Source organism: Podarcis vaucheri (assembly GCF_965113315.1).
Source record: "Podarcis vaucheri genome assembly, chromosome: 3".
Lineage (NCBI taxonomy): Eukaryota > Metazoa > Chordata > Lepidosauria > Squamata > Lacertidae > Podarcis > Podarcis vaucheri.
Genome location: NC_138761.1, coordinates 100,797,642 through 100,824,467, shown reverse-complemented (window position 1 = coordinate 100,824,467; position 26,826 = coordinate 100,797,642). Strand labels below are relative to the sequence as shown.

At 40.4% G+C, this 26,826-nt stretch overlaps 1 protein-coding gene and 1 long non-coding RNA gene across 2 annotated transcripts in view; one reads left to right on the top strand and one right to left on the bottom strand.

Moving 5' to 3' along the window:
* Positions 1-19,127, top strand: part of TDRP (testis development related protein) — a 32,847-nt gene extending 13,720 nt beyond the window's left edge. The window contains exons 3-4 of the mRNA XM_082215696.1: positions 15,076-15,179; positions 15,969-19,127. Of these exons, the coding sequence (XP_082071822.1) occupies positions 15,076-15,179; positions 15,969-16,314 (450 nt within the window). The 3' untranslated portion in view covers positions 16,315-19,127. The remainder of the gene's footprint in view (positions 1-15,075; positions 15,180-15,968) is intronic.
* On the bottom strand, positions 18,370-22,968 carry LOC309528381. The gene is made up of 2 exons (XR_014217728.1): positions 22,840-22,968; positions 18,370-20,581 (listed from the first exon to the last, which is right to left on the bottom strand). It is a non-coding gene; the product is annotated as an uncharacterized lncRNA (long non-coding RNA).
* Positions 22,969-26,826: the final 3,858 nt, after the last annotated feature.

Sequence of the window (26,826 nt, the reverse complement as noted above, 5' to 3'; positions counted from 1 at the left end):
GCTTAATATTGAGATATGAATTCAAACTTGTTTCACACAGTATTTCCTTTTCCTGGATATTTTACAGTGCACCAACTTTATCTGGGTAGGCTGACAAACAACATTCCTCTATTACGTCTTCAGTGACTCGACTTAATTGTTTTGGTATTAGAGTCACAAGCATTTTGGCCTTTGGTTTTTCATATGTTCATCACATGGTTTAACGTTTGAAAAAAATATGAATAAATAAAGAATCCTAATAGGAGTTCATTAAAACAGTTGCAGCACTGATTTATTTTGCCCTTTGAATCTTAATTTTAATGCTTTGATGTTTAACCTTTGTACTGAAAGAGCTAAGATTGCTGTGAATAAAATTACATATGGATATGTAGTTAACAGGCTGATCTTAAACTTCATATTTCAACTTCTAGCCGATTCGCATTTAGGAAGAAACACAACAGTAGCTATGATTTCACAAAACATTTTATTATGGCAGTAATAGAGAAATTTTTTTGGCACGACAAGCCGACCTGCAAGATTGCAGGTACAAATATTTCGAGTCCATGTGTCAGTATAATTAAATAATACACAGTGAAAGGTCAAATTAAGTGTGTGCAAGTAAAAATTTGACATTTTCTGACTTTCAGATGATTAATCTTACAGTATATTTATTATTATTATTATTTTAAGTATAATTTTTCTTTTCAAAATTAGAAATGATAGAATTGCAATGCTTTCTTTCCTCTCCACTCATGAGATTCATGAATCACCAGCTGGTGTCTTTTTTACAGTCTTAATTATAACATTTACTGCCTGAAAGTACTGAAATAATTAACACTCGAGACTGGGATTACACAACAAGGTTCTTATAATAATGTAACTTTTACATAATGTGGTGTTACATGAGCATGGCTGCTGCCTTCCATTTCTGATTCTTCAAAGTGCTCTGTTCTAGTGGCACATCACCTGAACACCAGAATGCCCACTTTAGGCTGCAGATCATTTGCATGCCCAACAGAGTCAGACTGAGAGTGTATCTTTCCACAATACCTCCCACTTCTGAAACCTTTACTTTTAAGCTTACTCTTTTTTTCTTCTTTTTTTAAAGTCGTTTAGCAATTCACAATAAAAGCCACAAAAGGATATGGAATGTCTCCCATTCTTCCCTACTTCCTGTCTTCCATACGCATTCCTTTGAAATGTGTTATTCTTAGGTGTTCTCAAAGTAGTGCTTTTCCTTTTGTTCTGAAGTTTGAATGAGGCCTCTAGGTGTTTGTATTCTGTTATTATTCTGAAATGCTGCCAATTTCAGCATTTTAATCTATGTTTTAATCTAAGACTCAGATTTTTACCAATTCATTATTCACAGGAATGTCTTGAGGACACATATTGTCATTTCCAGAGACCTTAAACCTAGGGAATTGTCAAGTCTTCTCCTTGAAGCAGTTTTCTTAGGTGCCAGACATATGGACATGATTTTGTGAGAAGCATGATAGTTAGTGTGGAAACTGCAGTGTCACAAATAGTGGCCAAGGACCTTTAAAAAGAATATGTAAGTTCACGTTCTGTGTGTGAGGATATGGGGCACAGCTGCTATATCAGAGTTTCATTCTTACTCAGTGAAACATGGTTTGCTTCTCTAGCACATGTTGTTTGCTTTTTGTAGGTAGAAGAAGCCTATTCATTGTAAGAAGTGGCACTTGTGTGACTTGGATCTGACTAGAACATTTCTTAAGAAGAAACTTTCTCAGAATCTCAAGGCAGACTTCATGAGCTAATCACTGTAAATCAAGCGTGACAATATGTTCAAACCCTGTCAAATGGTTTAATATTAATGAAGAGCTTAGGCCAATCAGTCTGATCTCGATGTCTGACACATAGGTGCTAGACCTCAGGACGCAGTCAGTGATCTAGAGTTTCCTCCTGAAGGACACCTCACTGTAAGGTGGAGTTCAAGTTGAGGTCTGACATTCAGACTCCGAGAATGAGTGAACAGGAGATATCTGGCCACATGTTACCCATTGGCTGTCTGATGCAGATGAATTAAGGTAGGCTAGCAATGGTTTTCAGTTGGTGCGTTGGGATTCACTCACAGCCTAATCTAAGGTGGGTCACAACAGCAGTACTGCCACCATACAAATAGACGGTTAATAATAATAATAATAATAATAATAATAATAATAATAATAATAAAATTTTACCCTTCCTATCTGACTGGGTTGCCCCAGTCACTTTGGGTGGCTTCCAACATATATGAAAACATAATAAAGCATTACATATTAAAAGTCCACAAATACATTTGGGGCCACAAATTTGGGTCTATAAATATATGTTTAGGTTAGAGGTGGGTCCCAGGTCAGGAAAGCTTGAAGGGCTTATCCTAGTAACAGCCCTTTCCCCAGCCAGGAAGGCAATACTTTCTCACCAGCAACATGTATGCAAGTCTGCCCTTCCCCTTGTTTTGTATTACTTCTTTTTCCTTGTTGTTTTCTACAGAATGTTTTTGCTGGCATTTCAACATCAAATTATACTAGCTTTCTTCTTGTTTTGCAGCTTGTAACTTATGACACTGAAAAAATATGACACCTTGTTGTGGCCCAGGACTTGTAAACATTTCCTCAGACATGATCTAGATTTTAGTCTGGCATGCTCCCAGGAAACAAGATAATCCACATACCTGCTCAATAGAAGAGGGATTTTTTTTGGGGGGGGGTCACAGTAGGGATTGCTATAGAAGATATGCTAGACCAAAGGTAAAGAGTGTTGTAATTGAGGGGAGGAGTTTGTTAGTAACAGGTAAAAGTACCTACAATAGAAGAGTTTTGTATTCAGGAGAGAAATGAGCAGCATTGCAGTACTTAGGCGTCGGTGAATGCTGAATCCTAAGTATGCTGGTAAGAATTGATTTATTTAGGAATAGAACTTCAGTTGGAGACTAAGTATGAGTCTCTGTCTGTCTGTCTGTCTGTCTCTTTCTCTTTTTCTTACTGGAATTCTACCAAAATAATGTATGTTTTCAAGGATCCGTGGGCTACAATTCTATACTCACTTACCTGGGAGTGAGCTCCATTGAACTCAGTGAGACTTACTTCTCTCTATGTGTGATTGCATTGTTAATCTGAGGTGAAATAGTTGAAATATCTGTTTCCTTTTGTGGCACAGAAAAAATGAATTCTGTATTTATCCAGTGATGGAAGGAGGAAGGACAACTTCACTACCCAAGAGGATGGGAAGCAGTTGAAAAGTAGAAGTTGCTTTTTCCATTCAGCCATTGCTAGGCTGGTCCAGGTGCATGGTTGTGTTGAAAAGAAGGATTTGATGCCAAAGCATTTTATGTTTGAGTATATCACTACTAGAATATATCTGGGAGAGCTACAACCCTAGGCAAAAAAAGGCACCCATTCTGTTAAGTGATCAATCTGTGTGTTCCAGAGTCATACAAGTAACATCTAAAACAGCAGAAGCACATCACAATTATACCACTTCAGAGTCTGTCCATATTGCATTTGTAGAGTTGACAGTCTTTAACTTTACTGTTACTAAGTCTTTGTTACTTTAGTTTGGTATCAAGGGAAAGAAATGCCTCTAGTTCCAGCTCTGTATTGTTATAGCCAAATTAAGCCTTGATAAAACAGGCCTAGTTCAATAATAACGGATTCTCTTGTTAGTTGTGGTTTTTCTTTTCTCCATAGAACAAGATTCTTACTAGTATTTCCATAATTATTTATTTAATATTTGTTTTTCAAGTCCCAGGAACAATACTGAAAACTTATGCTCGAGTTACATAAAAGAATGGAGGCACGCTCCAGTACATGCCAAATGGGTATTGCAGAGGCAGTTCAGGATCCGTCCATTGTTTCCATTGGAGTTCTGCTAAGCTAACCAAACATTAAACATTAGGCACTCCAACATGGCTGTAGTGAGGGAGAAATTACTCTTTTTACGCCCCTGGATAACACTAGCTTTTGTGGTCTTTTTATTCATGTGGCTTCAGTGAAGCTCCAATGGACATTGCTCGGGCTTAGAGGATAATATTTTTTAGAAATAGAGAGAGAATTGATCTAGGTTTCGTATGAACAAGAACTGTGCACAACAGGGGCTCAAAACTGTTAAGGATTGTGAGGCCCATTGATTTCGATAGCAGTGACATAAGCATGCTTTAATTTTCTCATTAGCACCAGAGCAACTTAAAACACTTTGGTTGAATCATGCCATAGAAGTTTTTGTAATAATAAACAACAATTTCATAACATTATACTCACATTTGTTAATCTGGAATAACTACCATATTATCTCTCCATGGCAGAGAGTGCCTATCAGCAGCTTCAGCTGGTACATCAACTGCACCCTTTCATAGACAGGGATAGCTAAGCCACTATGATACCTGCACTATTAACCTCATGTTTAGACTACTATAACATGCTCTATGCAGGGCTTCCCTTAAAGTTAGTTTGGTTCAGAATGCCACAACCTGAGTGGTGGGTGGTATCCCTTTTGGGGCACAGATCATACTCATAGGAAGGGATCTTCACAGGCTAATTTTAAGGTCTTGCCGCTTACATAGGTAAAGGTACCCCTGCCCGTACGGGCCAGTCTTGCCAGACTCTAGGGTTGTGCGCTCATCTCACTCTATAGGCCGGGAGCCAGCGCTGTCCGCAGACACTTCCGGGTCACGTGGCCAGCATGACAAGCTGCATCTGGCGAGCCAGCGCAGCACATGGAACGCCGTTTACCTTCCCGCTGGTAAGCGGTCCCTATTTATCTACTTGCACCCGGGGGTGCTTTCGAACTGCTAGGTTGGCAGGCGCTGGGACCGAACGACGGGAGCGCACCCCGCCGCGGGGATTCGAACCGCCGACCATGCCATCGGCAAGTCCTAGGCGCTGAGGTTTTACCCACAGCGCCACCCGCGTCCCTGCCACCCGCGTCCCTTATATATACGCTTACATATAAATCCTTAAACAACTCTGGACTAGGTTACCTGAAAAACTAGTTCCCCTCCATTGCGCTATAGGAGCATTAAGATAATCAAACAGAACCCCTTTTGTCTTGCTATGGCCTGAGGATAACTGACTTGTGGTGATGTGGAGGCAACCTATTCGCTGGTGGTGCCAGTGTTATGGAATGCAGTCCCCACTGAAATATAGGAGGCCCCAAATGTATTTACATTCCGCCAACTGTTAAAGATTCACCTGTTTAGACAGACCTTCCCTTGATCTCCCAACTTGAGTCTTCTGTTTTAATGACTATGTTCTTTTAATTGGATTTTTATTGTGCATTTTAATTATGAATAGTTATATTTTAATGCTTGTGTAATCAGTTTTTAAACAACTTTGAAGCCTATTTTGGCCCGTGATGTACAAAATTCATCTGTAAATACTTCCAAATATTGGTTATAAAGATGTTCATTCTTAACACACAGAATCTGAAAGTGCTAGCTGGTGCATTAAGCTATACCGTCCATCTTTATAAGATAATAATTGCAGCGTCACTGGCTGCATTGTTGCCCCTGTGTTTCGCAAGGTGACATCCCCCATTCTTGAAGAAAGGCGAGGCTTGGAGCAGCTCTGTACTAGGCTCACCTTGAAGTAATTGTTCCAGCCTCTCGTGGTTGTCATATTGTATAGCTGCCACAAACAAATATCGTGCATTAGCTGTGTCAAGGGCAGAAGGGTGGGAGGGGGGAGCAGGATTTCCAAATCAGCACAGTTAAAACTTCTCTCCTTTTGCAAACTGAGGAGGTGGCTCTTCCTTAAGCTGCTTCAACGCCTAGTTCAACAGTGGCCACCAAGCTCAGAGTAACTCTACAAGAGATATGAGCCCTCTGCTAGACAACCTTTGAAAGAATGTCAGTGTGAAGCAATATTCTGGGAAGGCAATCATCTAACAGGTTCAGCCTATTGCCTACTTTGTTTCTACCCTCTCCTGGAAGCTGTAACCCTGGAAACTAGTAATTGTGAACTGGACTAAGTATTTTTGTCATCCCTCCCCAGAGGCTATGCTCAGCCCAAGGACTGAGCAAAAGCCTAATACCACCCCTTTAAGGTGGGGCTTTGTAAAATCTAGTTCCATGAGACTTTCTAGCTCATTTAAAACTGTAGTCAAGATTTTACATAGGGCTACAACGATAATAAATTACGTAGCTGAAATCACTGGCAGTATATGATAATAAATCCTTGAGAATTGTTACTTTTGCGTTGTCTGTGATTTTACTATATTTACAAAGTCAGACCTATTAATTAACAGTATTTATAAACCATATGAAGACAGAAGTGCCTGGCGTGCTCTGGTCCATGGGGTCACGAAGAGTCGGACATGACTAAACGACTAATCAACAACAACATAAACCATATTTCACCCAAAGGTCCCAGGGAAGCATACACACACACATATTTATAGCCAAATAGTATGTCAGCTGAAATCAAAATAAACAAATCGTTATATAATTTTAGAGAGAGAGAGAGAGAGTTAGTTGGCAGTGGGAACTAGAAACAACATATTTACAGGGATAACCATACTTCATAAGGTTTCATAAAGGCTGGGCAAAGAGATGCATCTTCATCTGATGCTGGTAGGAGAATACTTTTGAAGCATGATGCACCTCAGAGTGGCACATCTTAATATATGATGAGGACAATAGGGGAAAAGGTGTTAATGCAGCTATTTGGGGTTTAAGATTTTAGGATATCATTAGTGCTTTGAATTGGGCCTGGATGATAACTGGCAACTTACACACACTAGCCATTATCAAGAGATACATGCAGTGTATGATTCAACGGAGGTCTCATTGGATGACTTGCCTCTAGCCATAGGAGCCAACTCCAGTGGGCTGTGGGTGCTTGGGCATCCACAATAATATAATTGTGGGGGCTGGGCACCCCCAAGGTCAATCATCAAAGCCAGAGAGAGGCAGCCAGCCAGCCTCTGCCGCACGCCCTCCAAGAGACCAGTTCAGCGCTGCCCACGACAGCCAGCCAGTGAGTTACCCTTTTCTGGGCGAAGGCTCAGATGTGGGGGCAGAGTCTCTCTGAGTCTGAGCCCTCTCCAGAGAAAAGGGTGTCGCTGGTTGTGGAGAGAAAGAGGAGATGCCACCGGCAGCTGCAACACAGGCGTGTGACGTCACATGCACATGCCTACACGTAGCCCCCCTCTCCAAAAACGCAATGCAATGTTGTGTGTCGTGTGTGTGATATCACATGCACTACTTAAAGGCAAGTGTGTGTGACATCGAACGTCTGTGTTACAGTGGCGGGCACCCACAATCCTGAGGGTGAGATGGTGGCCTTGCCTCTAGCTGCCCATTGTAATGCAGATTTATGTTCGCTCTGTACATGCAGTTTCTTTCAAAAAAACCTGTTTGGTATGTGGATCTCTTCAGGAGCAATTATTAGTCAAATTTCCATTCCATTGTATCTAATCAGCTAAAATGAGTATCTGTTTTCAAAAAGGCTTTGAGTCTCTAAACTGTCATAAATAATTTAAAGATAGAATTCTGAGCACGTGATGTAAATGGAGATAAATGATTCTTAACAGAACCGATTTATATTTACAGTATTTTTTTAAGAAAACATATCTTTAAAAAGCTTTCTACTTGTGGAAACACATATGGCAACCTTACGAAAAATAGACTAGGATTCTATTACAGTGGTACCTTGGGTTACGAACTTAATTCATTCAGGAGGTCTGTTCTTAACCCGAAACTGTTCTTAACCTGAGGTGCACGTTCACTAATGGAGCCTGCCACTGCTGCCGCGCCACCGCCACACAATTTCCGTAATCATCCTGGGGCAAAGTTTGCAACTCGGGGTACTACTTCCGGGCTAGCAGAGTTTGCAACCTGAAGTGTTTGTAGCCCGAAGCATTTGTAACCTGAGGTACCACTGTATCTCTGTGTGAAACCCATAGGCTGTTATGGAGGGAGTACAGTTTCTTGTTCCATTACAATCTTCAGTTCCTTTCCCCAGTTTTTAATTAATTACTAAATAAGAAGTTTCTTAAGTCTAGGAAGCACCTTTAGATGCTTGCAGGTTGAAAATCTGTTTATTATTTTTATTTTTTAATTATTTTATTTTAATAATTTTTTATTGTTAAAATAATTCAACATTAATACACATACAAACATACATTTCATACAACATGCCTACATACATACAACATACCTACACTCAATCCCACAGATAATTCCCATCACCATCCACCACCCCTCACCCTTTGTGTTAGACTTCCAATCTACTCAATTGCAATTTCTTTCCACTTCTATTACTTTCTTTCACACACCTTTAACCTAATTTCATACTTCTTTTTCTATTACACATTGTTATCCATCTTATTTAGTATTCCAATATTTGAAATGAAACTTGTTTATTCTAATAGGAGTTCTGATTTTTCGATAAAGTTTTGCAAGTATCTTTTAAACACCTTCCAGTCCCTGTCTGCCTTCTCTTTTGAGATACTTCCAATTTCTCCCATTGTTTTGGATATATTGTAGTACTCCAATAATTTGGCAAGCCATTCTATCTTTGTTGGTACAGTACCACTTTTCCAATTTTTCACAATCAATAGCCTTGCGGCTACTGTTGCGTATAAATATAAGGTCTTGTCTTCTTTCTTTAGGCTTCCTGGTACTATTCCCAATAAAAAACCTTCTGGTGTTTTCCTAAATGAATATCTGAACATTTTTTTCATTTCGTTATATACTGTTTCCCAAAATTGTTTGATGTTTAAACAATTCCACCATATATGTATCATAGTACCTTTTCCAGTGTTGCATCGCCAGCAGACATCACTACAATTTTTATTCATTTTTGCTATTCTTTCAGGTGTTAAATACCACCTGTGTTGCATTTTGAGATAGTTTTCTTTCAATGTATAACACATAGTGAATTTCATATCTTCCTTCCACAATTTTCCCCATTGTTTAAACATAATATTTTTCCCAATATCTTGCGCCCATTTGATCATTGATGCTTTAACCAATTCATCCTTTGTTTCCCACTCTAAGATCAAATTATACAATTTAGATATATATTTTATTTTTATTGTATTAAGTATTTATCGAATTTTGATATTTCTTTTTCAAATCCTAACTTTTTGTCTTTCGCTAATCTGTACTTAATTTGAATATATTGAAACCAATCACTAATATGAGCTTTAATTTCTGTATAATCCTTTAATTCCAATTCTCCATTTTCTTCCTTTAATACCATTTTATAGGTAGCCCAGTTTTCTTTCATATTTAATTTTTTCACTGCGACAATTTCTGCTGGCGATGCCCACCAAGGAGTTTTCGGTTCTAGGAGTCTTTTATATTTCTCCCATATTTTATATATATACTTTCTGACTATATGCCCTAGGAAGCCTTTATGCACTTTGACTTTTTCATCTGTTAGATAGGCATGCCATCCAAATCTCGTCTCTACTCCCTCTAAATCCAATACGTCCGAGTCATCTAATTTGATCCATTCATTTAGCCAGGTCAGACCCACCGCATCATGATATAACTCCATGTCAGGGAGGCCAAATCCTCCTCTCTCCTTCTTATCTATCATTATTTTGTGTTTTATTCTTAGTTTTTTCCCTGACCACACGAATTTAGCCAAATCTCTTTTCCAATTATTAAAACATTTCTCTCCTCCTAGTATTGGGATACTTTGAAATAAAAACATCATCCTTGGTAATATGTTCATATTTATTACCGATATTTTCCCTAGTAAGGAAAGATTTAATTTCCCCCATATTTGCAAATCATTTTTTATTTCATTCCATGTTTTCCCATAATTCTCTTTACTTAAATCTATAGTGTTTGATGTTAAATTTATTCCAAGATACCTTATTTTCTTTTTAATTTCCAATCCTGTAATTTCTTGTAATTTCACTTTATCTTTTTCTTCCATATTTTTCACTAGTATTTTGGTTTTCCCATAGTTTAATTTGAATCCTGCTAATCTGCCGTATTCATTTATACATTCCAATATTCTAGGTGTGCATTGTAGGGGATTTTCTGTTGTGATCATAACGTCATCTGCAAAGGCTCTTAACTTCTATCTGTTTATTTTTCGTTGTTGTTTCACATCATGAATTCAGACTGTTCTTCCTAGGATTTCATTATGCATTTGGTGTTAAGAACATCTATAAATTATTCTGAGCTAATGATCTTGTATCAACACTACAAAAATTGCATTCAGGGCCATCTTACCCATTAGGGTTAGTGGCACCCTGTGCCACAGTGCCTGCCCATCAGGGGTGCCCAGCAGCAGGAGTCCAGGACTGACCAGGAACAGCCGCGAGGGCATGCTGGGTAGTGACGATGGCTCTTCCTACGGCCAGCCGTGCTCTCTTGCTTCCTGCCTGGGAGAGGAGGCAGCGGTGGCGGCGGCACAAAGCTACGCGGTGCCCTTCTCCCTCCTGCCCCCCCCGCGGCAGTAGCGGGACTGCTGAGAACGCCCGCGTGGCAAGCAAGCCTTGAGCTGCCCATCGCAGGGGGCAGGGAGGGGGCGTGCGGAGAACGTCACCCCCACCTCTTCTGTCGAGGAAAAAGGTGGAGGAGGGATACATTCAGATTTGGGGTGGTGGGAGGGGAAAGCTGGGGGGGGCGCACTACCATTAGGACTCAGTTCGGAGGTAAGGATGGACTTGAGAGCGTGTTCTCCATGCAGTTAGTGGTTAAAAACAAACAAACACCAACAAAAAGTTCTTAAAAAGTGGGTGTGGGTTTGTACTTAAACACAAATTGGCCAGGAGCTTCATTCTCTGTCTTCATCAATTTATTTAAAGAACAAGCTGGTGATTGCTTTAAATTTTTGATGTGTGGTGATGTGAATCATGAGGATGAATTAGAAGAACTTATGAGTCTTGAATGAGTCTTGCTTTGGAATTAGATTTTCTTCTGCCTTTTCATTTTATTTGTTCTAAGGGCTTGTTGTTAGAGATAATGTGTAAGCGTGGTGTCAGCTCCCTAAAAAAAAAGGTCAACAGCTTTGGGGTCCCCCCCTTAAAAAAGGTTGACAACTCTTGGAAACGGCGGGGGGGGGGCGCTGGAGGGATCTTTGCACCATGGCGCCGGATATGCTTAAGACGTCCCTGATCGCATTGCAACCCTATTTCTTTGGAGATACCAGAGTTCTATTCTGAAATGTTCTTCTGTAATATTCTGAATATTAATGACCTATATTTGATATTCTTCATTTCACAATATTCCCCAATCTTACTATTTGATTCACTGCATTGTTTGTGTGGGATCTTTTCCTTCCAAATGACAGTCACCTCTGTTTCCCTCTCCTATCTTGAACAAAATGCTTTCAGGGAAGGTTTGTCATGCACATGTTATAACTTGAGCAGCGCATTTGGATATATATATATTTTTTTTTTAGCTGATGTACCTTATGATTCAGGGCCTCTTGATTTCACTGCTGATACAAGTAGAATCAAAATTGTCATCTTCATTTGTTTTCCTTTAACAGTGACACATAGCTGTTCATATTTCTTGTTTCACAAGCTGTGCTCATTAAATTACAATTACTTGATGGCAGAAGATTATTTTGGGGAGCTGGGAAGTTGGCTACTGAAAGTGTAGAAACCTGCTCCAAGAAGCTGTGTGAAGTTGAAAAATAAGAAGACAAAATGGCCTTTCAAGAATCTTCAGTTAGACTTTCACTACACAATCAGTTCAAGCACACTTGTGAAAGATCAGTCATGAAAACAATATAATGTATTATACTTGCTCATCTACTACTTCTACTACTTCTGCTACTACTAGTAATAGTAATGATGATATTGCTTCATAAGGCTGAAATTATATAGTGTAGCATTGAATTATTTGAACATTCAGGGGAAATAAGTCAATTTAAATTAAGTTTTACATTTGGATTTTAAAAGGCTCCCATAGTGTACTCTAGGGGGCACCAGAATAGCACCCGTGAGAGTGCGTGTTAATTCCTTAAATAGCACCCACATATTATTTAAGTATTCCCTTAGAAATCTACAATGCATGGGATATTATTTGCTCTTCCTACTCAGTTCCCGTTTACACTGGTTTAGTAATCTCCTATACTGCATCCCTACAGTATAGGGATAAAGGTAAAGGTAAAGGTACCCCTGCCCGAACATAGCCACATTTCATTGAATTCCAGGATTGGATGTGCACCTTTCCTTCCCCATTCTGGACAGAGGGGTGGTGCAAATAGCTTCTCTCTGTGAGCAAATGCAGTTGTTCCTTTCTCTCATTGATGGTGGTAGGGCATACAAGTACCATTTTTGTGGCCCTGTCTCTTTCTCTGCTCTTTTAGATGTGCAGCTATTATGTGTTATGCCACAATCCCATGGCAGCAATTATGCAACTGGCATTGGCACCACTCTCAGGAAATTTCAAATGTGTCCACTAGCCCTCCAAAGGTTGGTGAACAGTGTTTGAATGGGCCATGAGCAGCAGTCTGAAGAGACTCAGAAGCTGAGAACTAGCAGCCAGAACCAAAGGGCAATCAGGATCTTAAGGCAACTAGGAGGAAGGGCTGGAGAACAAGCTTAGAGCCAGGATGAAGGAGCAAGACCAGATAGAGTTCATGAACGCCTTGTTGCTCTAAGCCAAGCCCAGCTTGGGGGGGGGGACTAGTTCTTTATAAACCTTTCTAGCCTGCAGGAGACAATGGCCAACCTGAGCAGGTGGAGCCAGACCAGAACTGGAAAGTTCCTACTTGAGAGGCTGCAGTTACGTGGCTCATCTCATGGGGCAGTGCTCAGCAGTTCCTAAAAGTGGCCATGGATGTTGACTCTTTGGCAAAGACAGGTGACAGTAGAATGGAATGGGAGTATGGATGGCTGACTTGGAACAGTAGAAGGAGCACTCCACATGGCAACACGTTTTAAACAGCACAACCTATATGCTAGAGTAAGGTATCAACAAGCATGGGGGAACCTTGAGGTTTGCGGAAGTAAAAAATATCTTTAGAGCATGCCCCTCCCCCAAGCTAAGCAGACAAATAAAGACTGAGTGTACTTAATGGACAAAGAATGCTGGTAGAATGGAGCTACTTAAATCCTGCACAGCAGCATACCACACACACGGTTTGGTTGCACACCCAATTGGTTGCTTCCTGTTAATAGTTCACAGCAGAGGAGCCTCTTGGTATGCCCCATTTGCCTCAGTGTAGAAGGCAACCAAGCTTGAGGTGAATTCCAGTGTGCATTCAGTAACCTTAGCCATAAAGGCAACAAATTTGATGTTTTATGTCATCAGCCAAGTAGGGGTGAACAGAACCAAGTGGTTCCCCTCCAGAAAATTCATGCAAAATTCACTGCATGGAATGGATTGCAGAACAGCTAGAATGGATTCTGTAGTTAATTTAAGGCATGCATCAAGAGCCCTAGCTGGCCTACTCCAGGAGGCTATGTTGCAAGGTAAGCCATGTACGGTGAAAAGATGCTTTCATACTCTAGCCATAATCAGGGCAAGCAAAAAGGTCTCAGTGCTCCATACAGGGTGGTAGCATTTTTGAAATGTGCCACAATATTTCTCCAAATATCAGTGATTGCTGTGACTATTCATTGGCTATAAAGACTGAAATGTGGGAGCCAGCTGATTTCTCTCAGAACTCACGAACAGGTTAGGCCCATTTTGCTTTGCACCTTGGGTTCTACAAGGGCTAGAGACTTCCTATTTTTTTTTTAAAAAAAAGAAAGCTGGGAATCTGGAATGGCTATTCTCTCAGGCTCCTCTGTCATACTGTCTTCTAGACCAAACAAAAAAGGAACCTATCCCACTGTAAAAGCTTTCTTATTGTAAAATAATCTGGTAATTTCCACTACCTCAAGCGAGTTCTCTTATCAGCAAAGGTGATCAGCTCTAAAGACAATTGAGAATTCCTTGGTTTCATTACAGTAGGCAGCATTCTATAGCCTTCTTTTATAACAACACTTTCAACCTGATAATATCGGTGAACAGATTAGCAAATGAGTGGCAATAGGCTTTAACTCAGTAAGGAACTTTTAAACATTTGGTTAACAGGTGGGTTTTTATTTTTTTTACTTTAAAAAATGGAGGAGCAGCTGATGTAATTTCTTCATTCCAGCAGTCATAGGTGCAACCTGAAACCTACATACCAACTAGAAGAGCCTAATTTAAATGTCTCCTACCTCCCACCTTCCATTTTAAGACTGCAACTAAATGCAGCCTCCATGCTTTCAACACCAGAGGTTTTCTCCCTCCCCTTCCCTGCTTTATTTTGCCAGCTATCCCGGTAAAGAGTTATCAAGAACTCAAAAACTTCTACATTATTCTGTGACATCTTGGTTGGTCTGATACGTGTATTAACCTAATGTGGATTTTGGAACTATGCATTTAAATATCCACATTATGGATCAAAATGAAGACATAATTCTTTAAGGCAAAGAAATGAATCAAAAATATTCGTAGCTAATTCCTGATTAGTGTTGGAGAGTTAAACACGCATATTTAACATTTCAAAGTCCCATCATTTGAGTTAGTAGCCAAGGCTCTCTTGCATTCTCCCTGGGTCACAATTGGTGGAGCAGAGAGAATAGACAAAAATCCCCTTTGAGAGCAGGAATCCTAATGAGGGTTCATGTTTGGCAGTTGTTCAGTTTTAATGCAAAGTTACTTTAGAGATCTAACATGCTGACATTATTGTTCTGCCAGGATTGTGGGAGGAACGAAGCAAAAACTTTTCAGCAGCACGTACTAGTATACTGTACGTATGCATTAAACCATAATTTATTTTTAACTATGGTTTAATGTGCCATTTTCTACAGCGGTGTTGTATATTGTAAATGGCATTTCCATGCGCTCTGGCTTCCGTCACGGTGTTCCATTGTGCCAGAAGCGGTTTAGTCATGTTGGCCACATAACTCAGAAAGCTGTCTGCAGACAAACGCCGGCTCCCTCAGCCTGAAGCGAGATGAGCACCGCACCCCATAGTTGCCTTTGACTGGACCTAACTGTCCAGGGGTCCTTTACCTACCTTATAGTTTGCATACATTAAATTTTACCTTTACCTACCTTATAGTTTGCATACATTAAATTTTACCTTTACCTACCTTATATTTTGCATACATTAAATTAATTTGTAAAACTCTCATTTTTAGGTTCAAGGAGCAGGTTTTCGAGGTTGGAAGGAAGTAACATCCATATTTAATAAGGATGATGAACAACAGTTACTTACAGGATGTAAATCTCCAAAATCTAAAGGGTATGTATAATGGGGAGTGGGAAGTGATATAAATATGGAGTAAATTATCAAAGTACCAAGGCTGCTAGAGGTGTTAAGGCTAGAATCAAGATAATCAGGTAAAAAAACAATTTAAAGTTTAGAAGGCAAGAGAGTTCTTACGTCATATTTATATTATTTTTCAGCTTGTAAGATTCTGTTTAAGTTAAGGATCCACATGGGGCAGAAAAAGCAGTTATTGTAGACAATCTACTGAAGTGCAGTGGGATTTTTTAAAGACAGTTGGGTGGAAGCAAAGTACATAATCTTCTTTGAGGGCCATCAGCACAAGTCAGTCTTTGTCTTTCAACCATCTGATGCAAATTCTGTAAGTTTCAATTGAAACAATATGCTCATTATGGTATCAAATAGAGGAGCAGATAAGCCCAAAATGACAGACACATGTGCATTGCCTACCTTACCTTTCACACACAGATCATCAACACTATTCCTTATAAGACTTAGGCTGGTTGCACATAGGAATCTACAGCTTCTCTTTCCTATTTGGGAGAAAGGGTAGGATACAAGTTTAATACATAATAATGTATTCCGTTCTGATAAATTCTGTATTATTTTATTCTCTGTTTAGCCATTTTTCTAGAGTAGAAATGTAAAACGTTTAAATAAAAATACATTTCTAGTGAGACTTGATCAGTTATACAAGGATAACGACAAAATTGTTCTGGTCTTCCTCTGTCTTAAAAGTAAATATGTCAAACTTTCTTCCCCTAAAATGTGTTCCAATAAGAACAAATTTTTATTGTTCCCTAGAACAAGCTTAAAATTAAAAGAGGATGTGAAATCCGAAAAGAAAGCTGGATTTTGGGACAGTTTGGTGATAAAACAGAACATTCAGTCCAGGAAGCCAGACGAAATTGAAGGATGGGAGCCACCACAGATCCCTGCCAGTGATAACCTCAGCGACGCTGGAAGTACTCTGAGTGACTATCCATCTTGGTCAGGTTGGGAAGACGAAACCAAAGGCTCCACAAAATACACCAACCTGGCAAGCTCAGGAAATACGTCAAGATGGAGCATCAGATCAGCTGGAAGGTTGGTTAGCATAAGGCGACAAAGCAAAGGCAACCTTACTGATAACTGGGAAGAACTAGAATGACATACAAAATGTGAAATGTTCTATAAGTGATGATAAGCGACATGGTTATGTATATCTTCAAACCAAAATCAAAACTGCTTAATATTGCACCTTTACAGAAGAGTATTCAAATTGTCCAACCATCTGCTCACCTTATCCTATGTTTCTTAGTTCTTCCGTTTTCCATATTGAATGAAGTCGAGCACCTACTTTGTGCCTATATTTCACACATATTCTATAGCACCTTGGCTCGCTTTTTTAAAAAACAAAACAAACCCCCCACAATTTAATGAATGTATACACTGGTTGAATATTTGACTGCCTTACATAAGAACTTCTCTAGTTTGAAGTTCTCTCTTTCCTAGTTTTCAGACATCAAAGATCTATAGTTTGAATGCTGACCCTGTTGTGTAGAAATGATGATTTGCCGTTTGACACTGCATTGTTTCAGCTTGATACATTGCTTTCTTTGTCCTGAACATGAACACATGATTCTCAGGCTGGAACGTCGAAGATCCTGCATTTCCCCTAAAGTCCTGAATTGCACATGACTTGTAAGAACCCCACACGTACGTGTTTCTTCTTCCGTTACAAAATCTTCGCTGATGAATTTCAGGCTTCCTTGTATTATGTTGATTAATCAATAATACGGCTAAAACAGGTTTGCAATCATCCCAAACCACATAACCACAGATGAATGAGGTGACCGCTAAGATCTGATTTATGTATTCCCTAAGTGCTGTAGCAGGCAACAAAAGTAGCTTTTATATGCTTGGGCTTCACATTGCAGTAACAACATACAAAAGGGCCCATCGCTTCAATAACCTAGGTCACACAGGTACTTTCTATACTAGTACAGTCTGAAATGGGTCTCTGTGTGCATTACCAATGCAGTAGGGAGCCTACCCTTATGACCATGAGTGCTGTCAGCATCTAATACATCATTTAGGAAATGTAGGAATCAGACCCGATTGTCAGAAAACTATCTGTTTGAAGGGTTATCATTGCTTTTTTCCTTCTGTCCCCATTCCCTCAAAATATGATTCCATGTTGCTCTTTTGCAGGACGTGTTTGATGTTCTCTTGGCATTTACAGAATGACAGTAGTTAATGCTCTGTCTCTGCTATGTACAAGGATTATTTAAGTATGTGTATTTGCTGTTGTGAGGTTTAGTCTTACTGTTTGCTGCTACTTTTTTATTAATAACAAAGAGCTATGCATTATAGTGCACATGGGAAGTTGGAAATGTACTATAGGTAAAGTTTAGGGTATCTCACACCCCCGAGTACTTTCACCTATTCATTTTATTTAAAATTGTCCAATTTATGAGATTGGAGTGACATAAAAGCACTGTAATTCAGTGTACTCGCACCACTGTGACAGAAGAAGTCCAATACATCAATTTAACGTCTCCTTTCAAGCATAACATAAGATATACACATATGTGTTACATGTGTGCCATTTTTGCATCTGTGATAGCCAAATTCTAACATTTAGCTATATGATACAAGATAATCTGCTGCATGGAAGACAAATTGTTAATGGTCAGAATAACCGAGCACCACAACTTTCATTTCTTATGACTTGGCTCTGCGTACAACTTCCTTCAATGGCTGGAGATCTAACTGGCTCAGAATGATTCTGCCCAATTCTTCAGTTCTTGCAAAAGGAAGTCTTAGCCCTGACACTACTTGGATGAAAGTAGCAAATTGTCAGTAAAAGAGGAAAAATAGTAAGACAGGAATCACCAGAGAGCCATCTGTTCGTCTAGCTGCCACTATTACTGATCTGAATATGAAAAAAACCATGTTGAAAGTGCCTTGTTCTATAATACTGCACCATAAATGCTCAAACCTTTTAATTACTCCCTTGTTCCTTGTGAACACTTGTTTAATACTCTGTAAAACGAATATCAATCCAAGATGCTAGACTTACCTGTTTCTCCCAAATTATGAATCTTTACTTGACACTGATGCTGAGCCTATGTACCACAACTTGTGTAATACCTTATTCAGCAATATGGACACCTTTAAAAAATTCAAGATTTGCTTCCAGTGAGATCAGCAATTTTTAAACAAAATGAAATGTTTTATAACTATGCAGACTATCCATTTTATGTTTTCATAATTTAATAGCCCATTCCACATAAAAAGTTGTCACCCAGTGACAACAGCTGATGGTAAAGTTTCTGTCACTGGTGGATACAACCCAAAGATTTTACAGTACTCTTGTGCAGGTTGCAGGATTCTGTGGACTGGTCTGTCACAGCTAGAGAGTGCTTGTGGAACAAGAGCTGTCCTCCTGTTCTGTTCAAGTAGCCTGCAGATTGGAATTGCACTATTAGTCCAACTCTTCTTGCTCTCCCCGCCCCGCCCCCCGAAATGTATTGCATTTGTGCTATTTTGACAGGAGGCCACAAAAAGCTTGTATCCTTTCCAACACCAAACTGTACCCGCTTGCTATGGCAATACAATATTGTGCTTTGTAGGGTTGGGATTTTCAGCTGTCACACAACTGAACCTGTATTGAAAAATGCAGATTTGTTTAGGCAAGCTAAAAGCAGAGGATGCAAACCAGTCAAAGCTGATGCTTGTAAGTCTCATTCGGTTGAATGGAAAAGTGAAATGCATGTTTAACTTTCACACATAGAAATAAGTAAGACTTAACACTGCTTAACTTTGGCTAGACCCATGTTCTGAATTTTATGTCTTAGATATAATTGCAGAATATAGCCATTTTCTTTATGCAAAGATTTCTATAGTTTACAGTCCTTTGGAGGGCCTTCATACAGCAGGAGCTGAATTGTGGGACGTTGGCACTGAGCTCTGTCTTGGGGGAAAACCCCAGGAACGATGGGGCAAATGTGGTTAGAAGCTCAGTGTTCACCACCTGTGGAAGCTTCCTTATACTGTGATAGGTAGGGGTTATGCCTTGCACATTATACTGTCAAGTGCCTGTACTTTACCTTGATGACATGTTCGTGATGCTACGGCTTGATTCCACGTGAAAGAAATGTTCACACATTTGTGCTGCATTTAGATACCAATGAAGACAAAGAAACATCCATCACTCTAGATCCTGTGTGTTGGCTTAAGCTGTTAAATAGTCTCATTTGTGCTGACGCAGTGCGAGCTTATGCACAGATTCTGACCCACTTCTCAGAAAACAGTTCCCGTTGCTCCTCTCAGTCACATGACAGGCAAGCCTTTGCTTTAGCTTCTACAAGGCCGGCAGACCGCAAGGCGTGCCTAGCCCTGCTTTTCTACCTTCCCACCACAACCTATGCTGCCATGAACAGCAGGAGCTCTGCAGGAAGCACTAGCAGCCTGCTGCTGAGCTTGATCCCGTCCCAAGCACTGATGTGAGGGGAGATGTTTCCTTCTTGATCTGTGTGCTCTGGAGGTGGGTGGCAGGCCCACAGGATCAGGCCTCAAGCGGGAATCTGAGATCCATAAAGTATCATCTGATTTTTAAGCTAGGGGAGATATTTGTAAAAATGGGACACAATCCAACAAAAGTTCTGCACTTTCATACCTCATTGATTTCCATGCTATTTAATGTGTTTCTCTCTCATTGAAATCAGTGAGATGCAAGTGTCCTTCAGTTTGGCTGGATCATGCTCATATTTTCCTAAAGCATCATTCTTTAATTTTAAGGGCAGTGGTTAAATTTTAATGTAATTTATGGTTGTGCTTTTGTAGGATTATTTGTTTGAAATGAGATTACTCTTTTGTGGTATTTTATGTGTTGGGCAAATTTTTATTCTTTCAATTCTTTTAAAATATCCACGATGTAGATGTTTGTGGACCTTCCTTTTTTAAAAAAAGGCATATATCCTTCTTTGCTTTGTAAACAGTTGATTTTATGTCCACTGGTTTTAAAGACACCATTACGATTGTATTCCAAGATTGCACATATGTAATGATTTAAATGTTTATATTGCCTTTTCGCTGCACATAAGCATAAATCTTGGCTTGAACTCCATGAAGGTGAAAACGCTTTATGTGGCTGTAACAAGTCACAATGCTCACAGTTTCTCTGGTATTTTATTAGTTTCACTTCAAATATAGTATTTTCACAGATGAATTAAAAAAAAAAATTGAAACCAAGCTGTTGAATTATTTCAATTCAATCTATTTCTCTTAAGACAGGAAAACCTGTCTGTATTAGTCACTGAGATCCCGCCCGCCCATCTGACTGCCATACTTCTCAAAGTGCCATTGGTCAATTTGTTTGATTTCACAATAGAGCTATAGAAGTCAGTTTCATGGTCCTAGAGTTTCCACATCTGCAAAAAGAACAAAGGTCCAGGGTATTACTTCCCCTGTGGTTACCATAGGTTTAGGTACTCCAATGTCAAATACTCAGCTGCAACAATGCATAAGTGTTTGAGTAAGCCATGGGCTTTTAAATCACCTCTGGCAAATGCGGATTAGTTTAACAGAGCATTTTGGAAGAAAACTACAGATCACTTGCTGCTTATTTTCTACATTTATTCTTTGCCTTCAGCCTTTCACTTACATGAAAAAATGATACACATAACAAACACAATAAACCACACTAATTTGAAAATAGCTGTAAGACATGGTAGATAAAGGCACAATAAAATACGCTACCCTCTTCCGCTTACAAGATTAAAAAGACTGGGGGGAAAGGTATTTGTCCGATGTTGAAATCACATCAAGAAAAGCACCGAACAAATTCTCCCTAGCAAAAGCACTGCAGAAGGTGCCACCCTGAAAAATACTCTCTCCCCATTCATATTGGCACAAATAAGAGAACAGCCTCTGATGATGTGAACAGGAAGAGGTTCAGTACAAGATGTCCAACAGATACTGGGGTCCATAGCTGTACCCTGCTTACGGCGCAAGGTACTTTAAAAAGTCACATAGCTCACAGCTCTCAGCTTTAAAAAATATGATTAAAAACATTTATCAGTTCTGAAAGATGGCCTGCATTACTTTCTCTGGTATCTGTCTCTGTTCAAGAAGGGCGGAAAACCTTGCTGGTGGTATTTATTTCTTGTTTGGCTTTGATGGGAATCTTTATGTAAATACTGGTCAAGGCGCAGTGTGGTTATGCCTCCCCTTTACACATAGCAGCAAGTGGCCATTTATCTCAGCCAGCCATATTGGGAAGGGTTTTGCTTCCCTGAGCATTAGAAGTCAAAAATCCCCACCAGGGAGCTGCGATGTTATCCCTGGCTACTTCGTTGTTTTGTACAATGCAATAGCTACTGGGCAGCTTGTCTGATACCTGCTCTGGAGTCACCACTATGGGGGTTTGCATAAATATCGAAAATAAACCAGGGACTGATGGTTGCTTCATGACTATGTATGCAAATAGAGATCTGTGGCACCTTAAAGGCTGACAGATCCATTATGTCAAGGCAAGCATCTCCCAAACTTCCAGAGCAAATATTTGTGGTGCACGTGGGATTGCAGATGAAGGAGAGAAAGGAAAAGTCCCATTGCCTCGAACTCAAACATGGGCAGCACTGAAATCCACCCAAAATGTTGACTCTCTGCCCCTTCCACTACTTAATTAAAAGCTTAATGTTGCAGTTCCTGCCTGTTTTACTGCTTCCTTTTTGAGAAAGAAAGATTTTTCCACAACAGACAAGCTGGTGCTACAATTGTTTGCAAAAGTATAATGTCCCGCCCGCCAAAAGAGTCAACATGAACAGGCCTGGGAAAAAACCTAGGATGACAAATAAAAACACAGGACTGCAACAATTTGACAATTTCTTCATCGCCTGGTCTCTATAAAAAACAAGAAAATCAAAGATAGTGTGGCAGCCACTGAGGCCCTTACTAATAATGAAATTATTTGCCTTAAAATAAGCAATGCTGGCTACTGTACCCATGTGCACAAAACTACAAACCAGAGCTGCATACACATATTCAAAGTACATTCTTTCCCTCAAAGAGTTCTGGGCACTGTGTTTAACCCCTCAGAATTCCAATTCCAAGCAACCCTTAACAACCTACAATACGCAGATAATTATTTGAGGTGGGAAATGTCCTCCTAGCATCCTTTAAAGGTATATCATGCACACAGCCTTTTGCCACCGGGTTTCTTTGCAGGAAGATTTCCTTGGCACTGCAGGAAGATGCCAATCACAAAGGTGCTACATTTGTTTCTGCTTGGGGTGTTGCTAAACCGAACTGCTCTTTGACCAACCGTTATGGATTAAACTGCAGCCCTCGGCTATTCGGTGTATCTCAGAAGATACCAGAATGCCCTAAAAATGCTTCTTGAGAAAGAAACCCTCTTTAAATGATCTCCAGAAAGATTTCACAATGGTATTTTGTACTCTGTATGTTATAACCAACTCTATTTTCCCCTCCTTTGCATGCAAACTCCCTTTTGAAACATGTTTAAACAATCGGACCAGCCCTTTTTAGAGCTGTCTGATTTCCCCCCACAAAAAACCACAGCAGAATATTGGTGAGATGTGGGGAAATTCACTACATGATTGTGTGCCCAGGGGCAGTTTGCAGAGGGAAGGGAAATGACCATATAAACCCAGAGAGAAAACATTACCTTGTGACCCATTTTCTGTGAACAACAAGAAGAAAAGTTAAACAAAGGCCTTCTACTGATCTCCGATTTTCTTTATCCGCCCCTGCTGCTCAAGGACCTCGACCCTCCTCACTTTCGCCTGCTGTAAACAACAGACTCATGATAATGTCTTGGCAGTACAGTATGGCAGCTGTAAACAAGAAGGAAAACAAATCAGCCTTCGCTTCCCATTAGGAAGCAAGCTATTGTTTGATAAAGATCTATGGGTTGATTCCCTTCAGCTCGAAACAGCCCTATGGAAGATTTATTTTTTTCCATTTCCCCACCTCAACAGCAGAGTAATTAACATTCCTAATGTAAATAGATTTCATATAAAATAAATCAGCTGCCGCTCCTAAGAAATGTAAAAACTATTCAGATCCGCGGGACGAGGTTGTGGCATTGTCAAACATGCCCTGTTACTATTTTATTCTTACTGTTCCCAGCTGTGTATTGGGACTTGAGCCAGGGTCAATTCTAGGTGAGCATAAAAGCCTCCTTTCCATTTGCTGGTGGGGTTTTTTTTATGAGTTTGTCCTTGAGAACTTTGATTAGCTTTGCAGAGGAGAGAGAAGAAATGCCAGGCTAGCGGGGCCTAAATGAGCTCAGCCTTCTGTTTCAGACTGAAGTCACCTCATTCAGATGCCCACAAGAAATTCCACACAACTAAGGCCATCCTGTTTAACTAACCCCGTCATTTGACTCCTGCAGCACGGGGGTTTTCAGAAAAAGACTCTGAAGCCTAGGACCAAAACGAGACAGTGGGTTGGCTCCAAGTAAGTCATTGTGCAAGTGGAACGACTTCTGTTTGTGCAGTGGAACTTCCTCTCCTATCGCCACCACGCATATGTGCCCACACACACACACACACACACACACACCACACACAGCAAATATGCTCCAGGGTTTCCTTCACCCCCAAGAGCAAATTTGGGGGGCAGAATGTTCAGGAGAAGTCATTCCACTCACATAATGACTTAAAGAGTCAACCCTGTTAACTGAACTTAAGTCCAATTGATGTGAATGGCTCCCACTGATTTCAAAGATATGATATATTGGGACCCACTGAAATCAGTGGGACCCATTTCAGCTAGGTTAATCTGGAGCCATTGGCTCATACATCAGAATCTGGTCCGCCAAAGAATCTCTATAAAGGAGATGGCGTAGGCTTGGGCTGCTATTTAAAGAGTGTTAGGCACTGATAGGAAGATGCTCAAATCGCCCTCCTTACCCAAACTGCTATTTTAAAGTGGTTTACACCATCTTGTACACCATGTATGCCATCTTGAGATCCTTGGACTATAAAGGTAGTATACAAATGTAGTAAAAAATAAATGTAATAAATAAATAAAAATGATGTAATAAATATTGTCTCCTGTGGGTGGTCCCAAGACTGGAATTAATCCCCATGTGAATAAGAGGGGTTTTAAAAGAAAAGAAAAACTCAGGCTGGAAGAGAGGTTTCAGAATCTTCCCTTCTCAGTGTAGGGAAATCCCATTGGAAATGATGGAAATTCTCCAACCTTAACTGACTGTGATCTGAGCAACTACAACATCCTACCAGAGCAGTTCAAGCCCAGCCTTTATGTGTTAATTACTCCCACACAGTCCTCTGGTTATTCCAAGGCCACTGGAAGAACATCTCTTTCCTTCTTTCTCTTCTTACCAAACATGGTAGGAAATGGACATTATTGCTGCAGGAACTTTGGCACAATTGCTGGAAGTCATGTGCATATGAATCATCCAACTCTGTTCACTCATGTCTTCATTGTACCAGGTCCAGAGGGCACACCTCTGAAGACCTTAAAAAAAAAAACAACCTAAGAAGGGTGCATCAATATCTTTACTGTGGAAAAAAATCACTCCAGTTTCCACCCTTCTGCACCCCAGTCTTTCAACCACTGCTTCTACAGATGGTACAGACTAGCTGACTTCATTTGCTAGGAAAATGAGTATCATCCCTGCTATTGGAAGGCCCACAGCTTTGTGATAGACCTAGCAGAGTTTGCATGCATATTACCGGTATGTATACTGTAAGGTTCAAAACCATCTGCCATATAGAAACCACAGCCAGTCTCAAGAAACAATACTGCACCAGATGCACCAGAGGTTAGATTTATATAGACTCAGAGACACAACATGACCACATTCATACATCATGATAAACCATGGTTCTGAGCTTGCACATTACTTTTTGAGTGATACATGCTACCTGATCACTCTTACTACGCTCCTCCCCTGGAACAATCAAGAGAAACAAACCAGGAAGGCGCAGTTAAGCTTTGCTCCTAGTTGCAACCAAACTAGGGTTCATGGTTTCTTGCTTCCCAATAAGCCATACTCCGTAAACCAACCATGGTTTAAAAAGGTGGCTAGCATTTGTGGCTTATTTCAGAGGATCCCAGGTCTGGATGTAACAGGAAGCCAAGCTTCTGATTGTGACTTGTAAATGTGGCCACCAACTCAACAGCAGAAACACAGATGCAATGATGTAGGCTTTTGTTCTCATATCTTCAACATTCCACATAAAGGAGAGAATGTGCCATAAATAAAAACAAGTCAAGTGTACACTTTGTTGTCCAGGCTTGCCTTCTCTCCAGTCATCTCAAGCCATGCCAAAACTTTGCCCCAATGTCCTTTTATTTTGTAAAGAGTACCTACACTCTAGGCTACCAAAGTAGTTTCTCCTAGCCATATGAGAAACTATTGGTCCTCAGAGCCATTATTAGACACATCTCAACTTGAATTTAATCAAAATCACAGAATCATAGAGTTGGAAGAGACCACAAGGGCCATCGAGTCCAACCCCCTGCCAAGCAGGAAATCCATTTTTCAGGACAAAACAAGACTGCTGTGGTTAAGACCATGCTAAAGCTTGCTTCTTCACTTGAGTATTCTCCAGATCTTGTTGGACAGCCATTCCCACCACCCATAGATACTGATTATGGAGATCCTGTCAAACCATGCTGGGCGTCGTGTGCACAGGCTTCCTATCCTAGCTCTATCTCAGGAGTAGCAAGCCTGTTGGCTTCTGGATGTTGTTGGGACTCCTGCTCCCATCATCCCTCACCATGGACAATGCTGGCTAGGACAGATGACCACATAGACAGCACCACATAGACTACCTTTGATTTAACTTCCACCTCCTTCCACTGCCCTTGACTGCTCCAGTTTGCAATCAGTTTGCACCTTGGATTATTCATATTTTAAGCCTGAAAACAAGATCTGCATTTTATATAGCATCTTGTTGATCTAAGGCAGGGATAGGCAACCTAAGGCCCGTGGGCTGGATGCGGCCCAATCACCACCTCAGTCTGGCTCGCAGACGGTCCAGGAATCAGCGTGTTTTTACATGAGTAGAATGTGTGCTTTTATTTAAAATGCATCTCTGGCTTATTTGTGAGGCATAGGAATTTGTTCATCCCCCCCCCAAACATAGTCCGGCCTCTCACATGGTCTGAGGGACGGTGGACTGGCCCACAGCTGAAAAAAGGTTGTTGACCCCTGATCTAAGGGCAATGTGGGTTGTGGGGAAACGTATTTTATTTCCGATCAGGCTGCAACGTAAGACACTTCTTATAAGGGAAAGTTAAATCCACACATGGTAAAATTGCTTAGGCAATTGCTGTCATCACTTTTCTGTCACACGGGAAACTCAAGCTGTGCTTCGTTTCTTTATTGTCTCTGCTTCAAGCACTTCCCAGTATTCCCTACAGGCTTTTGTTTGCAGTTCACAAGATGGAGACATACATATAACTGTGGCCAGGACATTAGAAACTGATTGCTCCAAAATACAATCTAATTGAACTCAAACACAATCCAAGTCAGCAGCACCCTTTGTGGCCTCCAGGGATAGGAAGACCATTAGCACGGAGGACAGATGACAACATTTCAGAAGATAAGCCCTAACACCACCTTCCAGGCATAACTGAAGGTTGCTATTTTTACTCTCAGCAGCACCCCAACTTT